This window comes from Octodon degus, unplaced genomic scaffold (assembly GCF_000260255.1).
Source record: "Octodon degus isolate 3935 unplaced genomic scaffold, OctDeg1.0 scaffold00196, whole genome shotgun sequence".
Lineage (NCBI taxonomy): Eukaryota > Metazoa > Chordata > Mammalia > Rodentia > Octodontidae > Octodon > Octodon degus.
Window position 1 is genome coordinate 1,101,687 of NW_004524772.1, and position 23,811 is coordinate 1,125,497.

Sequence of the window (23,811 nt, forward strand, 5' to 3'; positions counted from 1 at the left end):
AATGAAAATGAAGAAAACATAGATTTTAAATGGGTTAGGTATATTTTACATTAATAGCTGTTTAAAAACTACCCCCTCAACGCCCCTCCTGCCCTTCTGTCGGACAGGAACTTTCTTTCTCTCAATAAATATATTCTTCTCATAAAAAAACTATTCATTTAGTCAAAATGTAAAGAAAATATTGACTACAGGAGTAGAACTGGCTTAGAAGATCAAGATTAAAGAAAAAAAAATCAGATTTAAATAAACATCATTTTCTGTGGAATATATGATCCTCTTTGTTAGTTCGTGTTCCCATAACCATTTTCAGAAGTTTTTGGATACAAAGCATCTGTTAAAAATTCCATGAAAATTATGATCTGAGTGGTAGCATGCTTGTCTAGCTTTCTTGAGGCTCCAGGTTCAATGCAGTATCACAACAGACACCAGTAAATGATCTCTGAAGTTTACAGATGGGCAGCATCTTTTATATTTCAGCCACATTTCTGGACATGGAATCAGTAATCTGATCTCATGTCAGATTTTTAGAATTTTGCTATCAAAATTGCTCATTATTGCTATATTTTGTATATTGTTTTTAATATGCTGCAGGGAAAATTCTCCAAGAGCTGAGGAATTACAAGTCTGTGCAGGTCTCAAAAGTGTATTAAAAAGTTGGACATCATTGAGGACTCATAAGCCCTTAACCAGATTTAAACGTTAGTGAAGCATTGCTGATGGATTCAACGAATACCACCAAGTTGTCAAGACAGTCTGGTGCTGGTGGTGTGGCTTCCCAATGTCCCAGTGGAGGAGTACTTTACCTAAACAGCATTCACCTTCTATAACACTGTGCCAAAAAACAGGAAAAGAAAAGAAGTCATCAAGTAGCTAAGAAAAAAATTGCTATAACATTCATGCACAAGACATTCATGCATATTCTTTACAGAAAAAAACCATAAAACATTGAGCATAACAAGCTAATGTAGCTGAATTTTTCTTTCTGTCTTTCTTTTCACCTTCCTCCCTTGCTCTCTTCCTTTCTCCTTCCCTGTCCCACCTTCCCTCCATTCTTTCTTACCTCTTTCCCTTCCTTCTTTCTTCCTTTTCTTCCTTCCTAACTTCTCTTCCTTTATTATTCTTTCCTTCCTTTCTGCCCTTGATTCCTGTCCACCTGCTTTCAGTGTTGGAGTCTGAATCCTGGGCCTTGTACTTGCTAGGCAAACGCTGTGTTGAATTATATTGCCAGCCCTTACTGTATTCTGTATACAATAAAAAAGAAAACAAACAAATGTCCAGAGTGGCTGAAACTCGGTGTGGTGATACACACCTGCAATCCCAGTCCTGGGGAGGCTGAGATAGGAGGATCACTATGAGTCCAAGTTGCATAGCGAGTCCCTGTACCAAGAAAATAAAAAGTGTGCAGAAACACTCCTGAAATTTGAATAGCTGAATACATCTTTAAAACAGTGAAGTGGAACAGTGACTATAACATGAAAGCATTGTTGTAAATTTAGGTGGAAATGTTGACGAGCTTTTTTTCTGTATCGGCTTATGTCATTTAAAACGTATTCTGAAGGCAAGCATGGAATGCTTTTAAATAATTTATACTAAATCTTTCATTACCTTTCCTAAATTCAAAAACTTTGGAACTTCTAAAGGAAATGATTAAGAAAAAGGACATTAACTGAGCTGATAATGAGTAAAATATTGACACCATGTCAATCAAAAGTCTTCTCTGTCTGAATGGTCACTTACCATGGATAGGATTTGGTTAGCCGATGAAGTTCCCCAGTTGTTTTTGCCAGTGTCACCAGACCTTCTCCCGAGCAAGTTCATTGACTGTGAAGGCAACATCTCCTAAATGTAAGAAATAGTAAGACCCAATACTATTATGGGCTACTGGACTCTTAGAATATTTTGCTGAGTTTACACACCTATAATATTCAAATAACAGAACTTAACAAAAAAAGGGTATACAGATGAATGTCCATTTTGTATCTTATATTCAAAGTGGTTAGGATAGATATATAGTTACATTCTCTAAATGAATAGAATTATTTGTTCTAATGGTGTTTGTAAATAGGAAATCAAGTCCGCATCTTGTACAGTAATTAGCCACTGAGAAGATTGTATGCAGTATGTTAATTATTGAAACTGTCCTACCAATTTGATTTGAAACTGTCTCATTGCTATTTGTTTATCAATAACATTATGTCAAAAAAAAAGAAATAGTGACACAGAATTTTTGTGATTTTTAAGTTACACCAACAAAAACAGTGGCCATGTCATGGGGCATAATGTGCTTTGCATGCTTCTCTCCCATGTTCAGAGGACTTCTGTAAATCAGTGTGTGTTCGTGAGAGGGGAAGAAGGACAGGGAAGACACAGTCACATCAGATAAGTTATTAGTCTTGTAAGAAAGAAAATGCAGAAGCAGAGATCCCTGTGTTTAGAAATTAGAAGGGCTATCTGTATGTGCAAGAGAAATTTAAGTGACTTGAGAGGGTGAGCTGGGGAGGTGGCAGTGGGTAGCAGCCACAGTTCAGTGTGGCCCAGGGAAGGGGGTCAGCACAGCCACAGGGACATCCTGCTCTACTGCTACCTTGCAATGATGCCACAATTCTTATATTCGAGCCAGCAGCAGTCCCTTGAATGGGTTGGCATGGCAAAAATATTATAAACCCTATATACCATCAACAACAGTATCTGACTTCAATGTGTCTGCTGGTCCCTGCCAGTGCCGGGTGCTCAACTTCTTGATTGCTTATGTTGAAGGATGCTTGCTGAAGACTTTATGCATCTTACTCTATTTCCCGTTTGTACAAGGCAGAAGCTGCCATATTCATTTCCAGATTCAGAGATGGCATCTGCACTTGGTGAGGGAAGTGCCGCCCCGGCATCATAAAGCCAGAGGCTTGGGGAGCGTCAGATTTTAGATTTCTTATCCAGCATTTGTACCACTGCAGAGAGCTTTTCCAAGGTTCCGTTTAGCTTGGAATATTTAGGATGCTGAACATTTGTAACAAAATGGCTTTATTTTTCTCATCAATCCTCAAGCTGAATGCTAACTCAGTGTGCTTTGTGGATGATCATTAAAACGATGGGGCTGTGCAAACCTGTGTGTGCTTGCCCCTTCCTTCCCTTTCAAGTGGAGAATCTGTGAGTTAGGGTTGGTAGGTGGGAGTAGGGGCATGTGACTAGCTCCAGGTGCATACATGCTTAGAAGCAGTGAAGTGGGCAGGAGCATGATATACATGATTCTTTGAAACAGTAACAGAAAAAACTGGAAGCCAAAAAAAGAAAACATGCTCTTTGCTTGAAACCATAAATCACTACAATTTTCTGGTGGTGATCTTGGCTGATTTCTGAAAGTGGGTTTCTGTTTGGTTTAAATCCGACAACAACATGCCGTTAGAGTGTATTGCTGCAGCGCACTTTCTGTTTTGTGCTTGTGAAGATATCTTGGAATTTTGGCTCATTAAACTTCGGAGACAGGCCATATGGCTTACTTCAGCCATGAGAGTTGTAGAAAGCCTGCCTGAAATTTAAATACAAAGCTGTGATGATATTGTGTAATCTAAAGACATCCATTCTGTAAATTTCAGTGCTCAGGCAACGTTGTGTTTTGAAAAGACACATTAACAGAAAGGGAAATACATTTTCTTTGATAAGTAAGCTGTACAACGTGATGTATTACAACTTGTCAGCAAGATATTACTACTATTGTTTTTGGAATTGACCATAATTTGGTGCCATTAAATTTTATCATTTTGTCACTTCTGGGGATAAATCTGGCTGTTTAACTTTGCCCTTGGAACCTTGATGTCATGGGGACAGTGAATAAAAAATTCCTCAAGATTTGAAATGGTTGAAGGGAAAAGTAGTAGAACAAGTTAGGTTGTCATCCGTTCTCCCTTGAAAATTGACCATCCAAGTAGTAAAATCAGCTCCTTAGTTTAGAGTTAACAGAATTTAACAAAGAAAATACTGAAATCTAGGGCTAGGAGGCTCATACTGAGCACCTATTTTCCGAATTTCTTTTAGTCACAAGTTGGGATTTTATCTAATTGAGCTGAATCTTTTCGTGGTTTCCTTTGTTCTGACATGGGTAGGAAGAAGAAAAGTGTGAATAGTATTGACTACCGCTCGCTTTTGGTTGGGGACGCTTACAGGACCCCAGTAGCAATGACCAGCACTTTTTCTGTCTCGGATACTTGAAATGCAATGCTGGCAGCATTTAATAGCAAGTGCCAAGGTCCCACATGGGTATAATTTTCGTTTAATACAGAGTGTCGGAGTCAGAGGGTAGGAACCAACTACAGAGACACGTGGGCGTTTCCTCATATATGAAGGCTTTATCCCTTTCCTAATGTTTTCATGTAGCCAGCAGAGGAAACCGATGCTAATCAAACAGATTTTGGAATTGAAATGGTTTTTAGTGCATGATGAAAATGGTAGTTTCATTAAGAGTTCTTCATACGTGGAAGGTAGAAGATGATCCTAAGTAGGATTGTAACAATATATTCCATTTCTCTGAATATTCAAGTAGAAGATGATGACTTTCAGAAGACACATTTTGAGAGGAAACAAAAAGTACATTTTCTTTGGCTGCAATAGATAGGAAAATGCTGGAATATGGTACGAAGGAATTTTCAGTCTTCTTTATTATTAAAAATGTTCAGTTTATTACCTCAGGGGTCAGTATCAAAATAAAACAGATAAGTGGAGACTGTAATAACAGCCATCTGTCTGGAGTTCTCTTGATCTGATCATGCTGGAGAGAGCAAGGATGGCTTAGATTATCTTTGGATTTCTTTCTTAGATGACATGTCAGGAGAATGCTGTGGGAAGGGGAGGAGGATGAAAGTCACAGGAGCAGGTAATGAAATGCAAGCACTATACGGAAGCACAGGAGACGAGGGGGGTGGAGTGCAAACCCAGCCCCTTGAACGCTTGGAAAAACAGGCCACAGGTGAAGACCGGAAACTTAGAATTCACGTGGATGCGAGTGTTTCGATCAGAGGGGGTGACTCTGTGAATGAATGAAGGATAATTCAAATAGGAGGATGTAGGCAACGTATAGTACATGGCTGGCTATGATAGTCCTGTTAAGAATATCAGAGTAAATCAGTAAAAGTCAGTGTGATTGAACTGAAAGTGTCATTTCAGAAGAAATTTATTATGAATTGGGCTTTTCTTTTAAGATGCCCTCTTATGTGAGAAAGTCCACTGAATGGACTGATGAAGAAAATGAATTACTAATTCTTAGCGATTGAACATAGTTGGAGGCAGAGGGCCTGGGAAAAAGCTGAAATACATAGAGAACAAACAATAGTCCTGGTAACATATCAGCTGTGCTTAATATATATATATATATATATATATATATATATATATTAAGTCACAGAGAAATATGCCTTATGTTTCACATCTTTGAAGAAAGAATTGCAAATGTCAGGCACATCTGATCCATATTGTGCTGAATACCCAGTAACAAATGTTTCACTGGGAAGGACCAAGCTAGTGTGTGTCCCAGTAGTGCTTTCCTCTCAGATAGCTGCTGACAGATGCACTGGGGTGTCCCCACAGGAAATCCCTGGGTTGCAACCACAGTCCCTGGTTTTCAAGTTTAGTTCTCTTGAGAGATACTGTTTTTCTTTCAGGAATCTAGTGGCCCTGCTACTTGCTGTGCATACTTTAGCCCTTTGTCCATATAAATAGTTTGTTACTGTGGCTATGGAGATACTTGAAAGGAAGGACTTTATTCTGAAACATTCAGAATTATTTGCTTATCCTACTCAGGGAGATGTGAAGAGGGTCCTCTGTGAGGGAGAGATAGCAAATGTGCTTTCTCCACCTCCCACCATTTCTGGGCTGGGAGCAGTGCAGGTTCTGAACTGAAGGATTCACAGGGAAGTAAGGTGATTTTAATATGAGTTTGTTATTTAGTGAGAAGTGTAACAAATTCCCACAGCTTCACACCTAAGGATATGAAACATAACTCTGAAATACTTAGTGTCCTGAATTCCTCTGTCAGCAATTATAATATTAAATATTAAATCCCCACCTCTCAGTGAGGACATGGCATTTCATTAGAGAGATTTTTAAAGGATTATAAAAGCTCCTTGGGCATTTAAGAAATTGTTTGAGGAACAAGACATTATATAGTGGGAGCAGGCAAACTGAATTTTTTCCTGCATAATATATGTTAGAATCTTAAAATAGCAATTTTTGCAATGCAAGCAGCAGATGATTTTAAACCACATTTTTGGTGAAAATAAACTGTACGTACTCAAGTTGACTGTGTAGAGGGCTTCCTGGTGTGTCTGTTGGTGCATGATGTGGCCTCGGCTCATCTGTGTGCTCTGCATGTCCACTACTTCCTGAGTTGGTCGTTCTATCCCAGGCCCGTGACTTCTTACTGTTCCTTAGAAGTGTAATTTGTTTCTAAACTCAGGGTTTTGCTACTTGCCTTTTCCTTGCTGTTTCCCGACCTGGAACTTCTTATCCCAGGCCTTCCTCTTCCTTTGTAACTCTTCTATGATTTCTTTATCAAAGAGGAGTTATCTGACCACCGCTTCTCCTAGGGTATTTCTCCCATTGTTGTTTCTCCTTTGCCTCTATTGTCTTCTTGGTGTTCCTGTTCATCACAGGAAGTTGTGTCTTGGGTTTCTTTACTTTTAAAAGCCATGAAATCAGGTTCTTAGTCACAAAAGGGTTCTTGAGGGTTTTTTAGGGGATTCTGGGAATTGAACTCAGGTTCTCATACTTGTCAGGCAGGTGCTGTGAGCTATATCCTCAGCCTACGAAAGGATTCCTGTACCTTAGTTGTTGAGAACTCAATAATTATTGAAAGAATGATTGTTCTGATGGTTTAAGTGCATAACATAAACACGTTTTGTTGGACGGGTTGTCTTCTATGCTATAAAATTTTTGCAAGTCTAGAAGCTTCTTTTTCCTTACCCTAACTCTACGAAGATGAGTTTGTAGGCTTTATTATGTGTTCCTTGGTGTTGAAGATTTGGAGTATTAATTATTCATTTCTTTTTCCTTATCTTGTGGATTCCAAGGGTATGTAGAAACAAAACAAGAGTTAAAGGGGATATATATATTATATATTTAATATTATATATATTATATGTAACTACCAAACAATGTAAGGATTTTGAAAGTAGATTTCAAGGAAGTTGGCTTCAAGAATAGCCAGTGAGCTGTCCCTCTTTTGATGTGAAGATGTAGTAATTCTGACCAGCAAGGGCTTCTGGGCTGAAAAAGAAATCCTAGAGCGCACTGTCTTATTCAGCAGTGTACTAGCAGGCTATGGCAAGATAAAATGGTACTTTTTCATATGCCTCCAGGAATATTAACTTATGTCTCACTGGGTGAGTATCAGAGTTCCTCTGGTTAGATCTGCCAAGTTCTTAGATGGTAGTTCTTAGTGAGCAGGTGGAGGGAGAAATTGGGGTATCTCACCTGCTCCACATCCTTCGTTGGGAAAATAAGCAATACTGTCCCCTTTTGTGGAGAAAAAGGGAAAGGTGGCAGTTAAAGTCACCCCCTGAATAACTGTGATTACAACACAGTTATTAAAGTCTACCTATAAAGAGAAATAATTTTTATCAGAAAACAGCTGCCAACCCTGGTTGTTTCAGAGAGTTGATTGCAAGTTTGAGTTATCTAGATGTCTTTCAAATTAGAGAATAGACTCTTACTATCTCTGTTTGACAAAGGAATGCTTATTCACCTAGAATCTGTTTTGACACCTGTCAATAAAAAAGTTGCACACTCATGAAAATAATATCTTGTCTTATCCCTGATACGGATAGTATGGTTAATCCTCCTTCAAGTGAGAGTCCTATTTCTGATTTATTATCTTAGATCCAAAGGCCAGGGATTTAGGGAGGGCACTGCCCTTTGTAATCAGGGTAGAAGTTTCTCTGCTTCTTCCTGGGTAAGGAGGTCTATAGTGAGTTAGCTTGATTCTAAGCTGACTTGGGGTGAGAGAGGTCATCTGTCGACATGTGTGCCTTCAACGATGGGTTCCTGTGTCTTTAAAAAGTCTTGTGTGCAGAGTTGATTTTTCATAGTTGTTGAGTTACATCTGGTAGAAAAGCACTTTGTTCGGTCTCAACCTATGTCAGTGACTCCCAAACTTGGGTGTTTTCCTTGCACAGTGCTGGTTTTGCACTTTTCTCAATCCCATGTAGAAAGCTGAGGAAAGGAGGCTGTCACTGGTTCCTTCCAAATGCACTTAACTCTTTTTTCCTATGTAAAACTATTTGTACAATTGTTTACTTCTCCCTAAAACTTGTATCTCTTAGCTTTCCCATTGCTGAGTAACCTGAACACAAGAGCAAAGTCCTGTTCACTTGGCCACAGGCAACAGATATCCTGTTGAATGAGTGTGCACACCCATAGACCACCTTGATGACAGGTGATGGTAGCTACTGTAGGATGAAGGATGAGGCACAACTTCATCCTCAACCATACCACATTCAAGGCAGAATTATGATTCCAAACTCTCCTGTGAGATTTTTGTGTTCACCATTGTATTTGCAAGAGCAAGTTTTGAGGTCCTACGTGTCACTCTGAGCTGCTGAGCTCTGTACACAGAGGACTCTGGGCAGACCGGTAACACTTTAGGACATGATGAAGGCAAGTTCAAATGCTAGCAAGCTTTATGATGGTCATATAGGGAGTCGTGTTCCTGCAAATTGACTAGATTTGCTTCTCAGCCTCCAAACAGGATTTTAAAATCATTTTGGTATCTTAATATTGGGTTGGAGATTGGGACAAGGCGTTAATAAAAGTTTCATATCCCTAGGTACTTAATTGCTGCCATGACGCCACAATGGAAAGAATAAAGAGGTAGGCCAAATAAATTTATTCTTGATTTGGAAACTCAAGAGCCTTTTATGTTTCAGGTTCGTGGGAGTAAAGGAGAGGTTCTGTACATTTTGGATGCTACCAACCCACGGCACTCTAACTGGCTTCGCCTTGTTCATGAGGCACCATCTCAGGAGCAGAAGAATTTGGCTGCCATTCAAGTGAGCTGCTTTGCTTTGTATTTGTACTACTCATTGTGAGGGGAATGGATTAATTTATAACTGTACTCCCTCTTCTAAATTTATTTCTCAATGACCTGCTTCAAATAACAGTAACTAACTCATAAAAGGAGAGAAATCTCATCTAGTCAGCGTATGCAGGAAAGGGCAAGCCTAGCTATAAACTAACACCATATCACTCATTTTATGAGCATTCTTGAGGGAATGAATTACACAGTTTGATATTGTCCTTGGCAGGTCTTGCTTTTAAGTACTTTTATTTCATTCCATGGATGTTTCTTGAGAGGTATTTTGGTTTGGTAGTTTATTTGGTTCATAGTGCTATATACTGTGGGTTATGGTGTGAGAAGGGTTTCATGAAGAAAGTTCACTTGGGAATATCCTCCGTAGGTGGATGTTGAGCCTGTAAGTAAGGGTCCTTCAGAGACACAGAACCAATGGGAGATACTTATGTATGTGTCTGTGGAGGTTTATTTTAAGAAATTGGCTCATATGATGATGGAAGTTGGGAAGTGCCAAATCTGCACAGATGATGCCCCGGTAACTCCTAAGACTCATAGCTCCTGTAGAACCAGAAAGTCTTCTTTGAAGACCATTACCCAAGAAAAGCCAATGAGCTCTTCAATCTAAATGTTAGCAGCAGAATTCAGTCCTATTGGGAGTGGTGTGGGAGACTAGAGTTGTTTTCTATTAAGGCCTTTTGCAGATTGGATGAGATCTACCCACATCACATTGATCAGTATACTTTATACAAACCCGCCAAATTACATGTTAATCCCACCACAAAATTCTCACAGAAACAGCTAGAATAATGTTTAGACAACTGTTTATTGCTACATGGATTAACCAGATTGACACACACAATTCACTGTCATAGGTAGGAACGATGTTTTATTGAGTTTTGTTTCCCTGTAGCCTGGTATACTGTGGTCCATAACACTGAGCTGAGTGAGGTGCACTTAGATGATCTCTCAATGGAAATTAAAGCAAAAAAGAAAAAAAAAATACAGCTTTTTGAGGGGCCTTATAATTAAAAGGTAATGCCCAGATAAATAAGCAACATTTTATTCTGGCAGAAAATTAGTTCAGTACGTGTAAAAAATTCATTCTACTGAATCCTAAATTATACAAAAGAGAGTAAAGCCATGTTTATCATAATAAGGAAATGATAGGAAATGAATAAGGGAATTAATAGTATTTTTGTATCTCACCTATGGATTATTCTAGAAACTTCATACACATGAGATCAGTGTTCATAGAAACTGTGATTAGTTGGTAATTTATTGATTTCATTCAGTTTTGAGCAGAAAATCTGTAGTAGCAAAAGGGAAAATGCATGGAGTTTCAGTATCAAAGCAATAAACAAATAGAGCAATGAAAATATTCCATTTCTTAATCTTTTTGTCCAACCATTTTCTTTCAGGCTAAATATTAGACAGTCGATGTGACTATGCTCTTTACATATGTGTTAAGTTTTACCCAGTGGCTGAATTGGGATGGAAAATAGGATTTTTGATAATCAGAGGTATTGAAGCTACCTTTCAGATTATTTGTGATGTAATACAGATCCCATCACAAGTTTAAACTGATTTATTTTTTATTTGAATAGGTATTAATTTGGTCTTTTTACAAGAATTTTGTATTTTTTCTTCTTTTATATATTTAGTACAAGGTTCCAGGGTCTCACTACACAGATCAGACTCCTACTGATCCTCCTGTTTTCAGCTTGCCAAGCTCTAGGATTACAGGTGTGTGTCACCATGCCCAGTCTCAGTCGCTGCCTCAGTGTGCCCCAGTCCCTGTGCCTGCCTAAACAGGCATTTTAGTCCACAGAGCTATCTGGACGGCCCTTATTTTTATTTTTTCATAACTTCCTGAGGCAGATCATCTCATGGGATCTTATGTCATCATTTTCATATGTAGACTTAGCATATATATATATATATATATATATATATATATATATGGTCTACAGAGTGTTCAGGGTCTCACTACTAGATCAGATTCGTAGTGATCCACCTGTTTACAGCTTCCCAAGAGCTGGGATTACAGGCATGCATCACCACATCCAGTCTCCATTGCCATCTCAGCACACCTTGGGGGTGGGGATGTCATGGCAGGCCCGGGGATCGAATCCCTGGCCCCTGTGCCTGCTTGAAGACACTTCAATCCTCTGAGCTGTTCAGCCAGCCCTGACTTAGCCTATTTCTCTGCAAATGTCATATTATCAGCATTATATTGAACATGAAATTCACTATAAGTTAATTATTTTGGAAATCTCTCTATTGTGTTTGTAGACAATGCTAAACTAGTTTCTTTTCACCTTATGCTTGAATAATTGTTTTAAGCCTTTATCCCCCCCCCTTTTTTTTTTTACTCGAGAACTTTGTTCCTATTGACTGTCATGTCTATAGAGTCAGTAGCTTTCTTTCTCTACAACTTCCAAGGTAATATGTGCTCAGCTTTGAGTTTTGCCTCAAAGTGGATTAAATAATCTTCATTTAAGCCTGTTCCTGACCTGTGCATTGTGCCTATCATGATCCTTTAATTAGTGGAAAAGTTCTTTGACACACGTTTATCTTAATCTCTTACTACCCAAATTTGCTATTGTACTGTGCCCAATATTTCATCATATTTTAGACAATTATGGATTTTAATTTATTTTTCTGTTCTGTTGTTTTGTTTTTAGTAATCATGTTTCCTAAGACTTACAAAATTTTGATACTTCTTCAGTGCATTTGCAGTACTTGTTTTCTTTTATGTCCACTATGTTTCTTTCCTTAAAAAAGGATATAGATTCACAGCAGAGGACAGTTGCAGTCTTGGCACTTTGAGACATTATTAATGACTTAACAAGGGGAGCAAGGTAAAGATGAGACTAGAATAGGACAAGTGGCTCTGTGAAATTTATGCTGGGATCTAATTAGGCTCTAAATCTGTTCAGTGGCCAGTGTAAGTCTCTTGGTACAGAAACAATAAAAATGGCTTTACTTTAGTTTACTCTTGTTTTGTTCTTTGTTAAATGGGGGATTGAGTGCATTGTTACCATGTTTTGTGTTGCAGAACACAACAGGGATTTTTGTTGGCTCCCTTGAGGAAAAATCCTTTTTATTTCAACAGTAGCAGGAGTAGCCAGTTGCTGAGGGTTCAGAATGACATCTAAGCGAGGGGCAAAGAGCGTAGTAGTTGGGTCAGATGGCTGAAAGCTGTGTCAGCCTTCTAATTGATTGGGATGATCTCCTGAGGCTTGCATTCCAGAAGCACCGTATGGGTAAGAGAAGACCATAATGTTTCCTGCATTACATTATGAATCACTTGCATTCCAAATTGCATCTGAAATTTGGTGTATTCAGGAAATTTTTTATTTCAGCTGCATGTCCCAGGGGTGGAGTAAATGAGAAACATTTGTGGCTATGTGGCTTACTTGGTGGAAAACGTCAATACTTGGTCCAATTTTTTTGGACAAGGGATTAAGAGTTTGAGGTCTGTTTTGGCAGAGAATTGGAACTCATTCTTGGAGACTTGATTACATTTCTAGTTTGGCAATTTATTTGATTTTTGGGAAATTTGCTTTGGAAATGATCATATAAGTATCTGAATTACAGAAGAAGGATCTAGTAAGCAAACATTTCTTCCCACATGCACACTTTGCAGAATAATCAGTTGAACTGTATATTCAGACTTCTGAAAAGATTCCAGCTCTGAATAGAAAATTGTAAATGTGAATGATGTGGCTTAAAATGAACCAAAAACACTCATAGGGTCCTTTAAGAAATAGGTGACTCTTATTAAATGCTAAGTTTGTTGCAGTTAAAAGAGTATCTGAAAAAATTTGGACCTAATCAGTGTTTTGCAGGCTCTTAAAAACTCATTTTGATAGAATAGCTTAGTTAAATCTATTGAATGAAGATAAAAAATTATGCCACTTATAATTGAAACTTTAGTTTTATGGACATTTCTGAGATAAAATGTTACATATTTTTTTCATAAGGACACATTCCTTCAGGACTATTTGGTTTACATTGTCCACATTCATGGAAAGGTGGCTTGACATTTTAAGAAAAAGGAAACATATGGAAAACCTTTGTTGACTCGATTACTTTATGAGGGGCGTCAGGGTATGAGGATGGTCTCTGTGAGTGGAGAAAAACTGGGTATCCAGCTAAGATGCTAACAGAGCTTAATTCCAGTTCTGATATCATTTTAGATTCCTTGCTAGAAGCAAAACTACTTCCTCACAGATTATTAGATGTCTTTTCTTTCTTTTACTGAAGATAGACCAGTATAGGCAGTGTGGACATACTTAGAATATCAGTGTGATAGAGCTGGGGGGTTCAAATACAGATCTGAAAGCAGAGGAGGAATTTAGGTTTTTATTTTAAAGCACATATAGGACATTTTGCATTTTCACCAGCCCAGAAGGATTCATAGGCATATCACATTGATCAGATAGTGTTGATGGACAACTCATGTAGAAGTAGTGCCAACTAAGTAATCATGCAACAACAAATATAAATATCTCAATGATTTATCACATACGGAACACAACACAGTTTCTTCTAGTCATTCTCTGTCAGTTCCTTATAAGTGTTTTTATAAATGGTATGTAAATTGCTCCCATGAGTCTCGTTGTTCAGAGGTGAAGCTTTCAGAAAGTGACCAGATCATGTTGGTAGCATACTCATGCACTCAGGATTGTGTTGTTAGAAGTGTGTCACTGAGACACTGAAGGGTGTATTCTTGCCTAAGGCTCCTTCTTTCTCAGAATGCTTTTTGGCTTCCAAAGGTTAAACAGTTTTCTGTGTCCCATCCTAGGTTTTCCCTTGGAAAAAGCCAACCATGGACTGAACCCTATGAATTTATGAACCAAAATAAACCTCTCCTTTGCACTAAGGGAGATGAGTATTTTGTCCCTGTGATGAGAAAATGACTAATACATAGTATTTCTACAAAATTTTCTAGAACTCATCTGATAAAAAATAGTGAAATATAAAATATTAGTCAATTTCCCACTGTTGGGACAAAATATCCCACACCAACAACTTCAAAGAGAAGAGGTTTAGTGTCAACTTCCAGAAGAGGTGTAGTGTGGCTCATGGTTTCAGCATTCTCATCCACGACTGGCTGGCTGCAGTGCAGGAACGTCCTGGCAGAAGGGTACAGTGGAGAAAATTGCTCACTTCATGGCCACCAGGAAGCAGAACAGGGCAGGAATGCTAGCTAGAGACACAGTAGGTTAAGTGAGATGTTTTTGTGTCTCTCATCCCAGAAATTGTTAAGGTGCGTTTCTCCTTTACTCCCACTGAAGACCAACCTTGCTTCTCAGGGTCTGGGAGGCAGCCACAGAGACAGATATACGCAGGCAGATAGAGGATGACATGTAAGTTGTTGTTATCTCTTCTTAAGAATAACATACCTTTTTATTCAGATATTACTTACATAGACCAACCTGGATACCATGCAGGAGGGTACTGTATGGGCGTGTGACTACCAGAGGAGAGCAGTCATTGGAAGCCTTCTGCAAGGCAGTAATGGCAGCGATCAATGGGAAACATTTGCATTGTGGAAAGACTGGATGAAGTTCAGGGGAAAAAGTAGCACTTAGCATAGAATTCGAAGAAAGAACCCAGTCGAGGTTGGTTAAAATTAAGAAAAGTGTTCAAAGTAGTGGAGTTGGGCTGGGAATATAGCTCAGTGGTATAGCACCTGCCTAGCAAGTGGAAGATCCTGAATTTCATTCCCTGTATCCACCCCACAAAAATAAAGAGTAATGGAGTTTCATTGGCTGAAAGACTTGAAGGAGATTCCTGACCTTGACCTGTATTCACCAGCTGAGCAGGTTGTTTATTCATTTTATCAGTAGCTACTGAGCATCTGTGTGTCATGATTTCTGCAGAGTTCTGGAGATACTGTGGCTAGAAAGATGATCTAGTTTGTGCCTTCATAGCTATAAGAATAATCTTTAAAACTGCTCCCACCTTATCACTAGATTATTATAATGCTTACCCCATTGGATTTGGGGAAGATTAAATTAATTGAGGTCTCACATGCAGAGCACTAGGTACCTATCCCTGCCAACATGTCAGCAATGCTTTCACTATCATTGCCTTGTCTGATGTCTAGTTTTGTCTCTCTATGTAATAGTAAAAAATGTAGGGTATCTGTGATACTCTTGTAGTATAATTCTGCATATATAGGGAGCTTCTCCATGAATATTCACCACTGCAGAGACACCCTGTGCTGTGCATTGACTGAATCCAGCCCTGTCCCCAGCCACAGCCACAGCAGCCTGTGTTCTTGCTGCTGGCATTCTTTGTTGTTCCTTTAAAGAAATATCCTCCCAGGCCACTTGGGTACTTTTACTGTGACAGTGCACTGGTTGTGGCTGTGTGGCCCAACTTCTCTTTGTATAGATAACTAGAACATATTTCTGATGAATAAGTTTCCCATTTCCATGTTTGCTTTTGTCACTGGATGGAGCTTCCCAGAGCAGTGTTGATGTCAGCCCTGTGTTTCCCCAGGGCCGCCTGGCAAGCGTGCCTCACAGGCATTTGCTCAAATGGCCTCTCCTTGCTCCCTCCCTGGCTTCCCCTCTGACTTGGCATACCTAGTTGAATGTGCCTTGTCAATTTGGCAACAGTTTACTTCTGTTTCCTTTAAAGTAACAGAAAGCAAATGCTTCCACTTGAACTCTGGCCTGTAGTTTATGTGCATGGAAGTATTTGGTCTGGCAGCACGTCACAGTTTAGCTGTAATTGCTGAGTGTGTGTGTGTGTGTGTGTGTGTGTGTGTGTGTGCATGCATACACACACACATGTGTGTGCACACACCTATTGGAGTCTCCTGTGCAAGTATTTTTATCGCTTAGCCACACTGAAGTGCAGCCAGTAGCACCTCATGGTTAATGTCAGATGATATTTTGCAAATATCACCACACACAAGCAAGCCTTTAATTCAGATGCTCAGTTGGTTAGCAGCCAAAGCGCTCAGCTTGGACTAACTCAGAGTGCTGGGACATGAGAATAATAAAACAGCGATGGAAAGGAGGTGTTTGCTGCGAAGTGCTGGGCTGCTTTCAGGTCCTAATTAGTAAATACTAAACCAAGTAGTGTTAGTGATACTAAACAAAAGATTATTGTTTGAGAATTGATCAACCTGCATTAAATGGAGTAGAATTATTTTTTATATCTTCTAAGGTATTAGAAGCATGGTAAATGAAAACTAAGACAGTTTCCAACTTTTCAGTTGCTAGAGAATGCAAGGGAGCCGAGCATTTGCTGTACACACTGTGAAGTAAACAACATCAATAGCCTTTATCAGAAGAGGATACTAAGTCAACCATGCTGTGTGAAAAAAAAAAAAAAAACATTGCTGTGTGTATTTTTTCAAAGAAACTAAAATATTTATACTTTTTCAAGTAAAACAGAAACCTTTTACAAATATATTTTGTTTCTTTCAAGTGAAATTAAAATCTCTGTGCCCCTGAATTAAGCATGTTTATAACTTATTGGGGGGCAGGATTTTCTGAGTTTGTACACATGTAGGAAGCAATAATTTTGTTTTTCAAAATTGGAGATATGGTTGATGGTGAATTTTGGATTATTTCTAACAGTTGGCATTAAAATAGTCATCAATTGCGAAGTAAAATAAATTTAGTGGATATCACTCAAACTATTAGAAGCAGCCACTCAGTTCTTTTTTAGTGAAAGTTTGCTTTTTTTAAGGAAAACTGCCTTTCAAAGAAAACTGGATTTTATACAGTGCATATAGAGCTTCTTATAAAAGAGATTAGCCACTAGTGTGGAAAGCAAGGGAAGATGCGAAGTTCTGTGTTCCATTGTTGAATTAATAATGTGTTTCCAAGATGGTATACACTTTCTCTTATAACTTATATATCACTCAATTTATGTAGCTTGCATAGCCCAGGTCCACTGTGTTCTGCTTAGTGCATCGCATTCTGAGAAGTGTCACCTTAGAACCTAGTCTCATTCATCTATAGAAATCTGATGATTTAAGACAGACAGAGAGGCAAAAGGAAAGATAAAAGGTTCTTACTGAATTCTAGGTTGACGAACTCAGTACAGTGCGCATGCCAAGCAGGTGCTTATGCCACTGAGCTGTCTCTCTGGCCTGTTCTGTGCTGTTTTATTGTATCAGGAAGATAAAAGATCTGAATGAAAGAGGAACTTGAAGATGTGCATGTAGCTTCCTTTCACTTGGAGCTTTATGAACTTTAGCAGAAATGTAGAAAATCATTAAATAGACCATTGTTATGGTTGATTTATGTTGAAACTATACATACTGTTTTATTAGTATACTTAATTAAATGAGCATTCATCTGACTAATGTGTCTGTGGTTTCTTAAGTTGCTGTTTAATGATTGTATTTAATTCACCTCAGCAGACAGAGACGCAACAGCAGTGTTTCCTTCTTTCCTTTCCTCTGGTTAATTAAGTCCTTTGAGAATGCCTGTGAGCATTTTAGGGTGGTTTCCACATTTGTCTGTTGTATTAGTTTTGCAGACAGGAGGGGCAGGTCCTGCAAACAGCATGCTTGTCCCTCCTGAAAGTTAACCCTCCTCATCTGCAAGCCATAGTGTGTAAGGTCAGCGAGGCCGCTGAGATTTTCCTGAAGTGAGTCAGTGCTGTGGCCATTTCTAAGCTTTAGAATATAATGTGCTTTCATACAGCTTGTTATTTTTTTCATCAAATTTAAAGAGTATATTTTCCAACACATACATTTTTATATTAAACTTCCAAATGTTGTATGCTTTGGACAATATCATGCTGTTTGTAACTAATATTTATTTATTTAAATATTTATTTATTTTTTAAAATATTTTTCATCTTGCTATAAAATAAAACTTGTGACTTTTTAACATGCTAGCATTATCTAAAATTCCACGGGGAAACCCCATGATGCCACTTTCAGTCAAGAAATAAAAATAAAACAAAAGGCACATCCATAGATACACAGACGCACAAACTCATTATCCACCTATACTTTTCACTTTGACCCATTATTAAAAACTTGTAACACTATTGAACTTCTGCATTACAGGCCCTTGTACGTCAAATGTGCTTCTCTACCTTTAGTGGTAAAACCCCCAGTACCAGAATGGTCCAGAAAGCTTTATAAGATCATCATAATATCAGTTGTTTATGGAGGCCTGAACAGACTTAAAACATCATTTTACCTATCAGAGCACACTGTTTTCACCATGTGTATTATCTTCTTCTTCTAGGGGAGTATGTGTTAATGTCTCTACTTGTTGTTATTTCTGGGGTTTCAGAAATAATGTGTTTCTTAAGACTTTGACTCTCCTCAGCTTTATCCCAGGCTAGTAGTTCTAGGAGTCAATGCCTTTGACATTGATGCTGGATGGAAAGCCAGGCGTAGCAATTCCTGGGTAGTGGTGTTTCTAGAGAGTGGTACATTTAATAGCTAGGTGAGTTGGATAACCACAGCTCAATTATAATAAGCATAGTTAACAAAAATGCTTACTATATGATAGATACTATGCTTAAACTTTACACATATTATCTCATTTAATTCTAACAGAGTCCTGGGAAGTAGTGGGATTCCTGTTTTGTGGATAAATAACCCAAAACACTGACCCCATATTTATAGAGCTTGGAAGTGGTGGGGCATAGCCTTTCACCCCAGCAGTCTGATGTGCGACTCAGACACTGAGACTGTCGGTAAAGGAGAGTGAGCACAGTAGTCCGTTTGCATATAGAAGACTAAGGACTACTTCTGCGCTTGACAGTAGTGGTGAAGATATGTTTTAAACACTTTCTGTGTCGTGCCGGGGATCGCGCCAAGCATTCCTCGCTGTCCACAGTTCCTCACAATTCTACTTGTTCTATCCCCTTTCTCCCATCCTCTCTTCCTCTTTCAGAAGAAAACTTCTGTCTTTCTCCTGATGACCACCCACACTGTCCACTCATTCTTCTCTCCACTGGTGTGTATTCTTTTTCCTTTGGTTTTCATGCGCAGTGCCTCCATGTTCTCACAGCTGAAGCACGTGTCCCACTGCCCCCTGGCTTCTGCCTCCCTCTGGACTTTGGTGGTTTGTATACCTAATGCAGTGCTCTTGTCTTTGAGCCACTCAGTGCTTTGTATACCTCCTTGTAGAAGGCTTCTCAGCGACATTAGGCACATGCTGATGGTAGTTAATCTTGATTGTCAACTTGGGTAACTAGAGAAACTCCCTAAAGAAGGGATGATATTATAAGGATACTAACCTCACCGAATGGGTCAGCCCACTGATGAGCTCATAGCTGAGTGGCTACTGGGAGGTGGGAGGGTCATCAGAGATCAACAAGGTGTGACCTTGAGGATCATGTCTAGTCCTTGGCCCCATCCTTTATGGCTCTCCCCAGTTCACTCAGCTTCCCAGCGGCTGCAAGTTGGGCAGCTTTCCTCCATCGTGACTCTCCACCATGATGTCTTTGCTTTTACCCCATCAATGTGGATCGAAACCTTTGAGCCTGTAAGCCACAATATGAGTGTCAGCTCTCTGTGACTGAGAGCTGACTGATACTGTTGTCACGGACAGCTACATGTCCAATTTTTTTTTTTTTTTTTTTTTTTTAGTTTGATGTATTTGGTACAGGGTCTCACTTCGCAGCTTGGACTCAGAGTGATCCTCCTTTTTCAGCCTCCTCAGTCCTGGGATTATAGGCATGCGACACCACACCTGTGCTTGGTGACTGACTTAGCATGCCTGGGGCAGGGCTGTTGCAGCATTTTGTACTAGGGATTCAACTGAACCCCCGACCTTGCACTTGCCTAGACAGGTGTTAAGACTGCTGAGCTATCTCTGTGGCCCTGCATGTCCATTTTAAAAAATTGTTTTCCTTTGGCTTCTCTGATGCCACCTAACCTCATGGCCACTCTCTTTCATTCTGACCTATGCTGAAACAGTCCCAACTAAGGGCTAACTTGAATTTATAAGTTTGTTAGGACTGAAAAGTTGATTCTGTAGTCCTTTCTGTAGTCCTTTTTGTACTTTCCTGAAAGGTGTTCTTACATTTAGTGTCTTACTAATGCAAAAGGAAATGACAGAGTCTTTTTTGCACACTTAGTTCATTTCACCAGATATTTTCTTAGCACCATCAGCAAGAAATATGTTGTGTCAGATATAGAGGTTACGCAAAAATGAACAGTGCTTGCCCTCAGGAGTTGAACAGTCTGTGAGGAAGGCGAGGAAGGCAGGAGACAGGGAAAAGAGAGACCTCTGTTTAGATAATTCTTATGATATATATATATATATATATATATATTTCCCTATAATTCCTTCTTTGATGGAGCATACAACCCAGTTGAAGATTTAGCTAAGCGTAGATAAGCTTAATAATTTTTTTAAATATACACTTATTTGCCAGCTTGATAATCTGTTAGTGAAGGGTTCTTGGTTCTGAGCATGGAGTTTGCTGCTGTATATTTTTGCTACTTTGTATAGTGTTCAGATTCACTGTTTTTAAAGTAGTATCAATAGACCTTGGAAATCAACCTGAGGTTATAATTCTTAGAAACAGTTGAAAATTTTTGAATTCTAATATCTTTGGTTTATTTGAAATTTAAGAGAGTCATGTAATTGTGGCAAGTTGTCCCAGTATTACCAGTATGAGGACAGACACCTCACTGTGGGAGGCAGGCAAGTCCGTCATGGGTGGAGCAGAAGGTGGGAAAGCAGAGGGCAGCTTCCGGCTGGAGAACAGCACCCGTGTGCACCCTGCAGCCAGTTTTAGGTTGGGCAGAGCATCAGTCAGGTGTAGAGGCCAGTCAGTGTAAAAAGAAGCACATGTATGTCAGGGACCAGTCTCCCCTCCGACCACAAGTGTATGAAATGGTAAGCACGTGTATGAACAAGCATAGAGAAACTCTGTATTCTGCTGCACTGCTTTATTATAAAATTCTTGGTTTGTAAGTATTGATTACTTACTTTCAAATTAATAAAGTATAGATTTTTTTTTTCCAAACCTACTGTTTCCCAGGAACATTTATTTCTTTTCTATGCTGCAGTCTTTTTATTTTTTTCCTGAAGATTCTTTCTCCATAACATTGGATTATGAGATGCTCCAAAATGCTTTGAACACCTCTGAGAAAGATATGTATGTAGGTTAATATATGTTAGTAGCTTGAGATTGATATTTTTGTTTCTAGAGCTGAGTTTTGGTTTGTTATGGTATTTCATTCTTCAGACTCTAGTTAAACACTTTTCCTTGCTGTGTGGTTGGTTATGATAGGTCCTTCCCAAAGAGAAGTTTATTTACATTTTTGGAAACTTCATTTTATTATGGGACCTGATGAACTCAATGCAAGCATGAAGTTGGTGTTTTCTTGCCCTGTTCTTTGTTTTAAATACACCGGTTGTTTTCCTGAATATTATTGTTCTTCTTGATTTTAAGGTATTTTCTTTTGGCTCTCTGGAAAAATAATTTTTAAAGTATTATTTTGCCTAAGTTCTCTATAGGTTACTGTTGCAGGAGGACCGCTGGTTTATCACAGCACAGTTTCACTTTCTTCTCGTGCAAGTGTGGAGCTGCCAGGGGCTGCAGTTCTGTATTGGGTGTGGGGAGTGACCAGCCCTTACCTAGGACTTGCATTTTCTAATAGAACGGAGAGAAAGCAGGAGCCAAAGCCTTTGTTTGAATGTGGTTCGACCTTGCTTCTGTTCATCTGGGGTCAGGCAGTGGCAGTGTCACCTGGTCACTCCTGATGACAGATACTCGAACAGCGCTGAGTCCTGCAGCAAGGTGGTGGCAGAGTGACTAAGTTGGAAGACTTGATCTGCTCCCATTTGCCACTCTTACCTTGTTCCTTTCATTCAACTACTTCTGCCGACGTTCTTAGAATTTTACTGGGGAGATTATTGTATTCTTGATGCTTGTCAGCTATGTATATCGAACTTTGTAGAAATGACACTGATACGCATCTCTGGGCTGGTTCAGGGTTTGGGGAAAACAAGGTTAAATGAGAGGATATTATGTATGAAAATTTTACTGTCTTACTACACTTTCTTCTCTTTACCTTTATTCTTTGTCTTTTGCTGTTATTGGTTGCTCACTCACAGTCTGGAATTTTTCCCCGCACTAGTATAAATTAAGATCAAGATATTTGTAAGATGAGATCCACAATTGTTCTAAAGGTAGTTTTCTTTTCGTAGATTACCCATAGTCGGTTTAGTTGGACGGTGCACTAAATTCCGCCTCTGCCTGGGCCTCTGCCAGCGTTACAGTCATTATTTCTTACATCACACACATGTAGACAGAAGCCTTCCAACAAGTAACTAGAAACCAGTGAAGCCACAGATAAATGGAGCTGAAGTGCCAGGTCACCCATGGCCTCTGCTGGAGTTATGTTTACGGCACATGGTGGGGATTAGTATTTCCTGGTGAAATAAGAGAAAGCTGTTTTGCTATTTTGAAATAGTACAATGGACACCCCATATCCCAACATGTGAGTTTATGAAATCTGTTGTAGTGAGGCATGGCACTTGGGCGGGGTCCGTGGGAAATAGTCAGAGAAAGTTGAGGTTTATAAGTAATGCTGAATGTTGAAGGGAGATAGAGGACTGAAGTAGTAGACATATCTGTTAGATACATGGGGGTGAATGCCTCTGAGGCATGGTAGACTCAGAAATAATTAGACTGGAAGGCACCTTGAGTTCATTTGGTCCTCACCAGTGCTACCACACAGAAATAGCTGCTGGGATAAAAAGTCGTATCAAATGATGGCTTATGTTGCCCTGCAGTTTGGAGAAAAGGCCTCTCAACCTTTCAAGTGTAGTATCTCACCTTTTCATTGACATTCTGTGTATATATTGTCTTAATTTCACACCAGTATGTGTAGAAAAACATCCCTAGCCCCTAAGTTCTTATATGTATAATTATATTTCTTTTCACAGCACAACTATGGCAAAGAGAAAACGTGTTTGATCCTTTGCAGCCTATTGTACTACCATTCCTTACATTAATGGTTTAGTTTTTGTATTGAAATTTTCCTCTATTATAGAGCCCTTCCATAAATATGCTGTCTTATGATTACAGTTCAATATAATGTTATTATGCTTTAAAGTTTAAAATTATATTTTTGAGTGCTATAAAGGCCATTACACAATTAATGACTACTTGTAGAAAGAAGGATTCATTAATTTCTTGGATATCAATCAGATCAACACTAAGATTTAGGATTGCACTGACATCTTCCTTAGGTAAGTGCGTAGTTGCTTTGAACAGCCTTCTAAGGCAACGGTTCCTAAACTCTGAAAAGTACCACTTGTGAGTTAATTTAAAGAGACTTTTTTTGCTGAATGTCTTTGTTTCTTGTTTATTTTTGTTACACCCAGAGTAACAATTGTATAGAAGTTAATTTAGTGATTTTTAATTAGCAATAACCATAGAGGTATGAAATTTACAACCTTCTAAGAGTGTTGTAAATACTCCAGGTACATCCTTCAATTAACTATATCTAGTGGGTAGGCTTTCCTTGGGGCCTTGAAATTACCCAGTATTGTATGATTATAAAAATAATTTCCTACTCTTCAATTCAATTTGCTAATGTAATGGAATTTTCTATGTACCTTTTCTCTCTCTCTCTCTCTCTCTCTCTCTCTCTCTCTCTCTCTCTGTCTTTCTTTTTTTTTTTTTTTTTTTTTTTTTTATTTTTCGGGAAGGGTCTACAGGGTGTTCAGAGTCTCACTACTAGATCAGATGATCAGACTCGTAGTGATCCATCCGCCTGTTTACAGCCTCCC

General features: G+C 38.9%; 1 protein-coding gene across 3 annotated transcripts in view; it reads left to right on the plus strand.

The window, feature by feature from the left end:
- Positions 1–23,811, plus strand: part of Prdm5 (PR/SET domain 5) — a 209,814-nt gene that overhangs the window by 59,018 nt on the left and 126,985 nt on the right. For all 3 annotated transcript variants that reach the window (XM_023704426.1, XM_004644243.2, XM_004644244.2), the window contains one exon: positions 8,907–9,029. In XM_023704426.1, the coding sequence (XP_023560194.1) occupies positions 8,907–9,029 (123 nt within the window). The remainder of the gene's footprint in view (positions 1–8,906; positions 9,030–23,811) is intronic.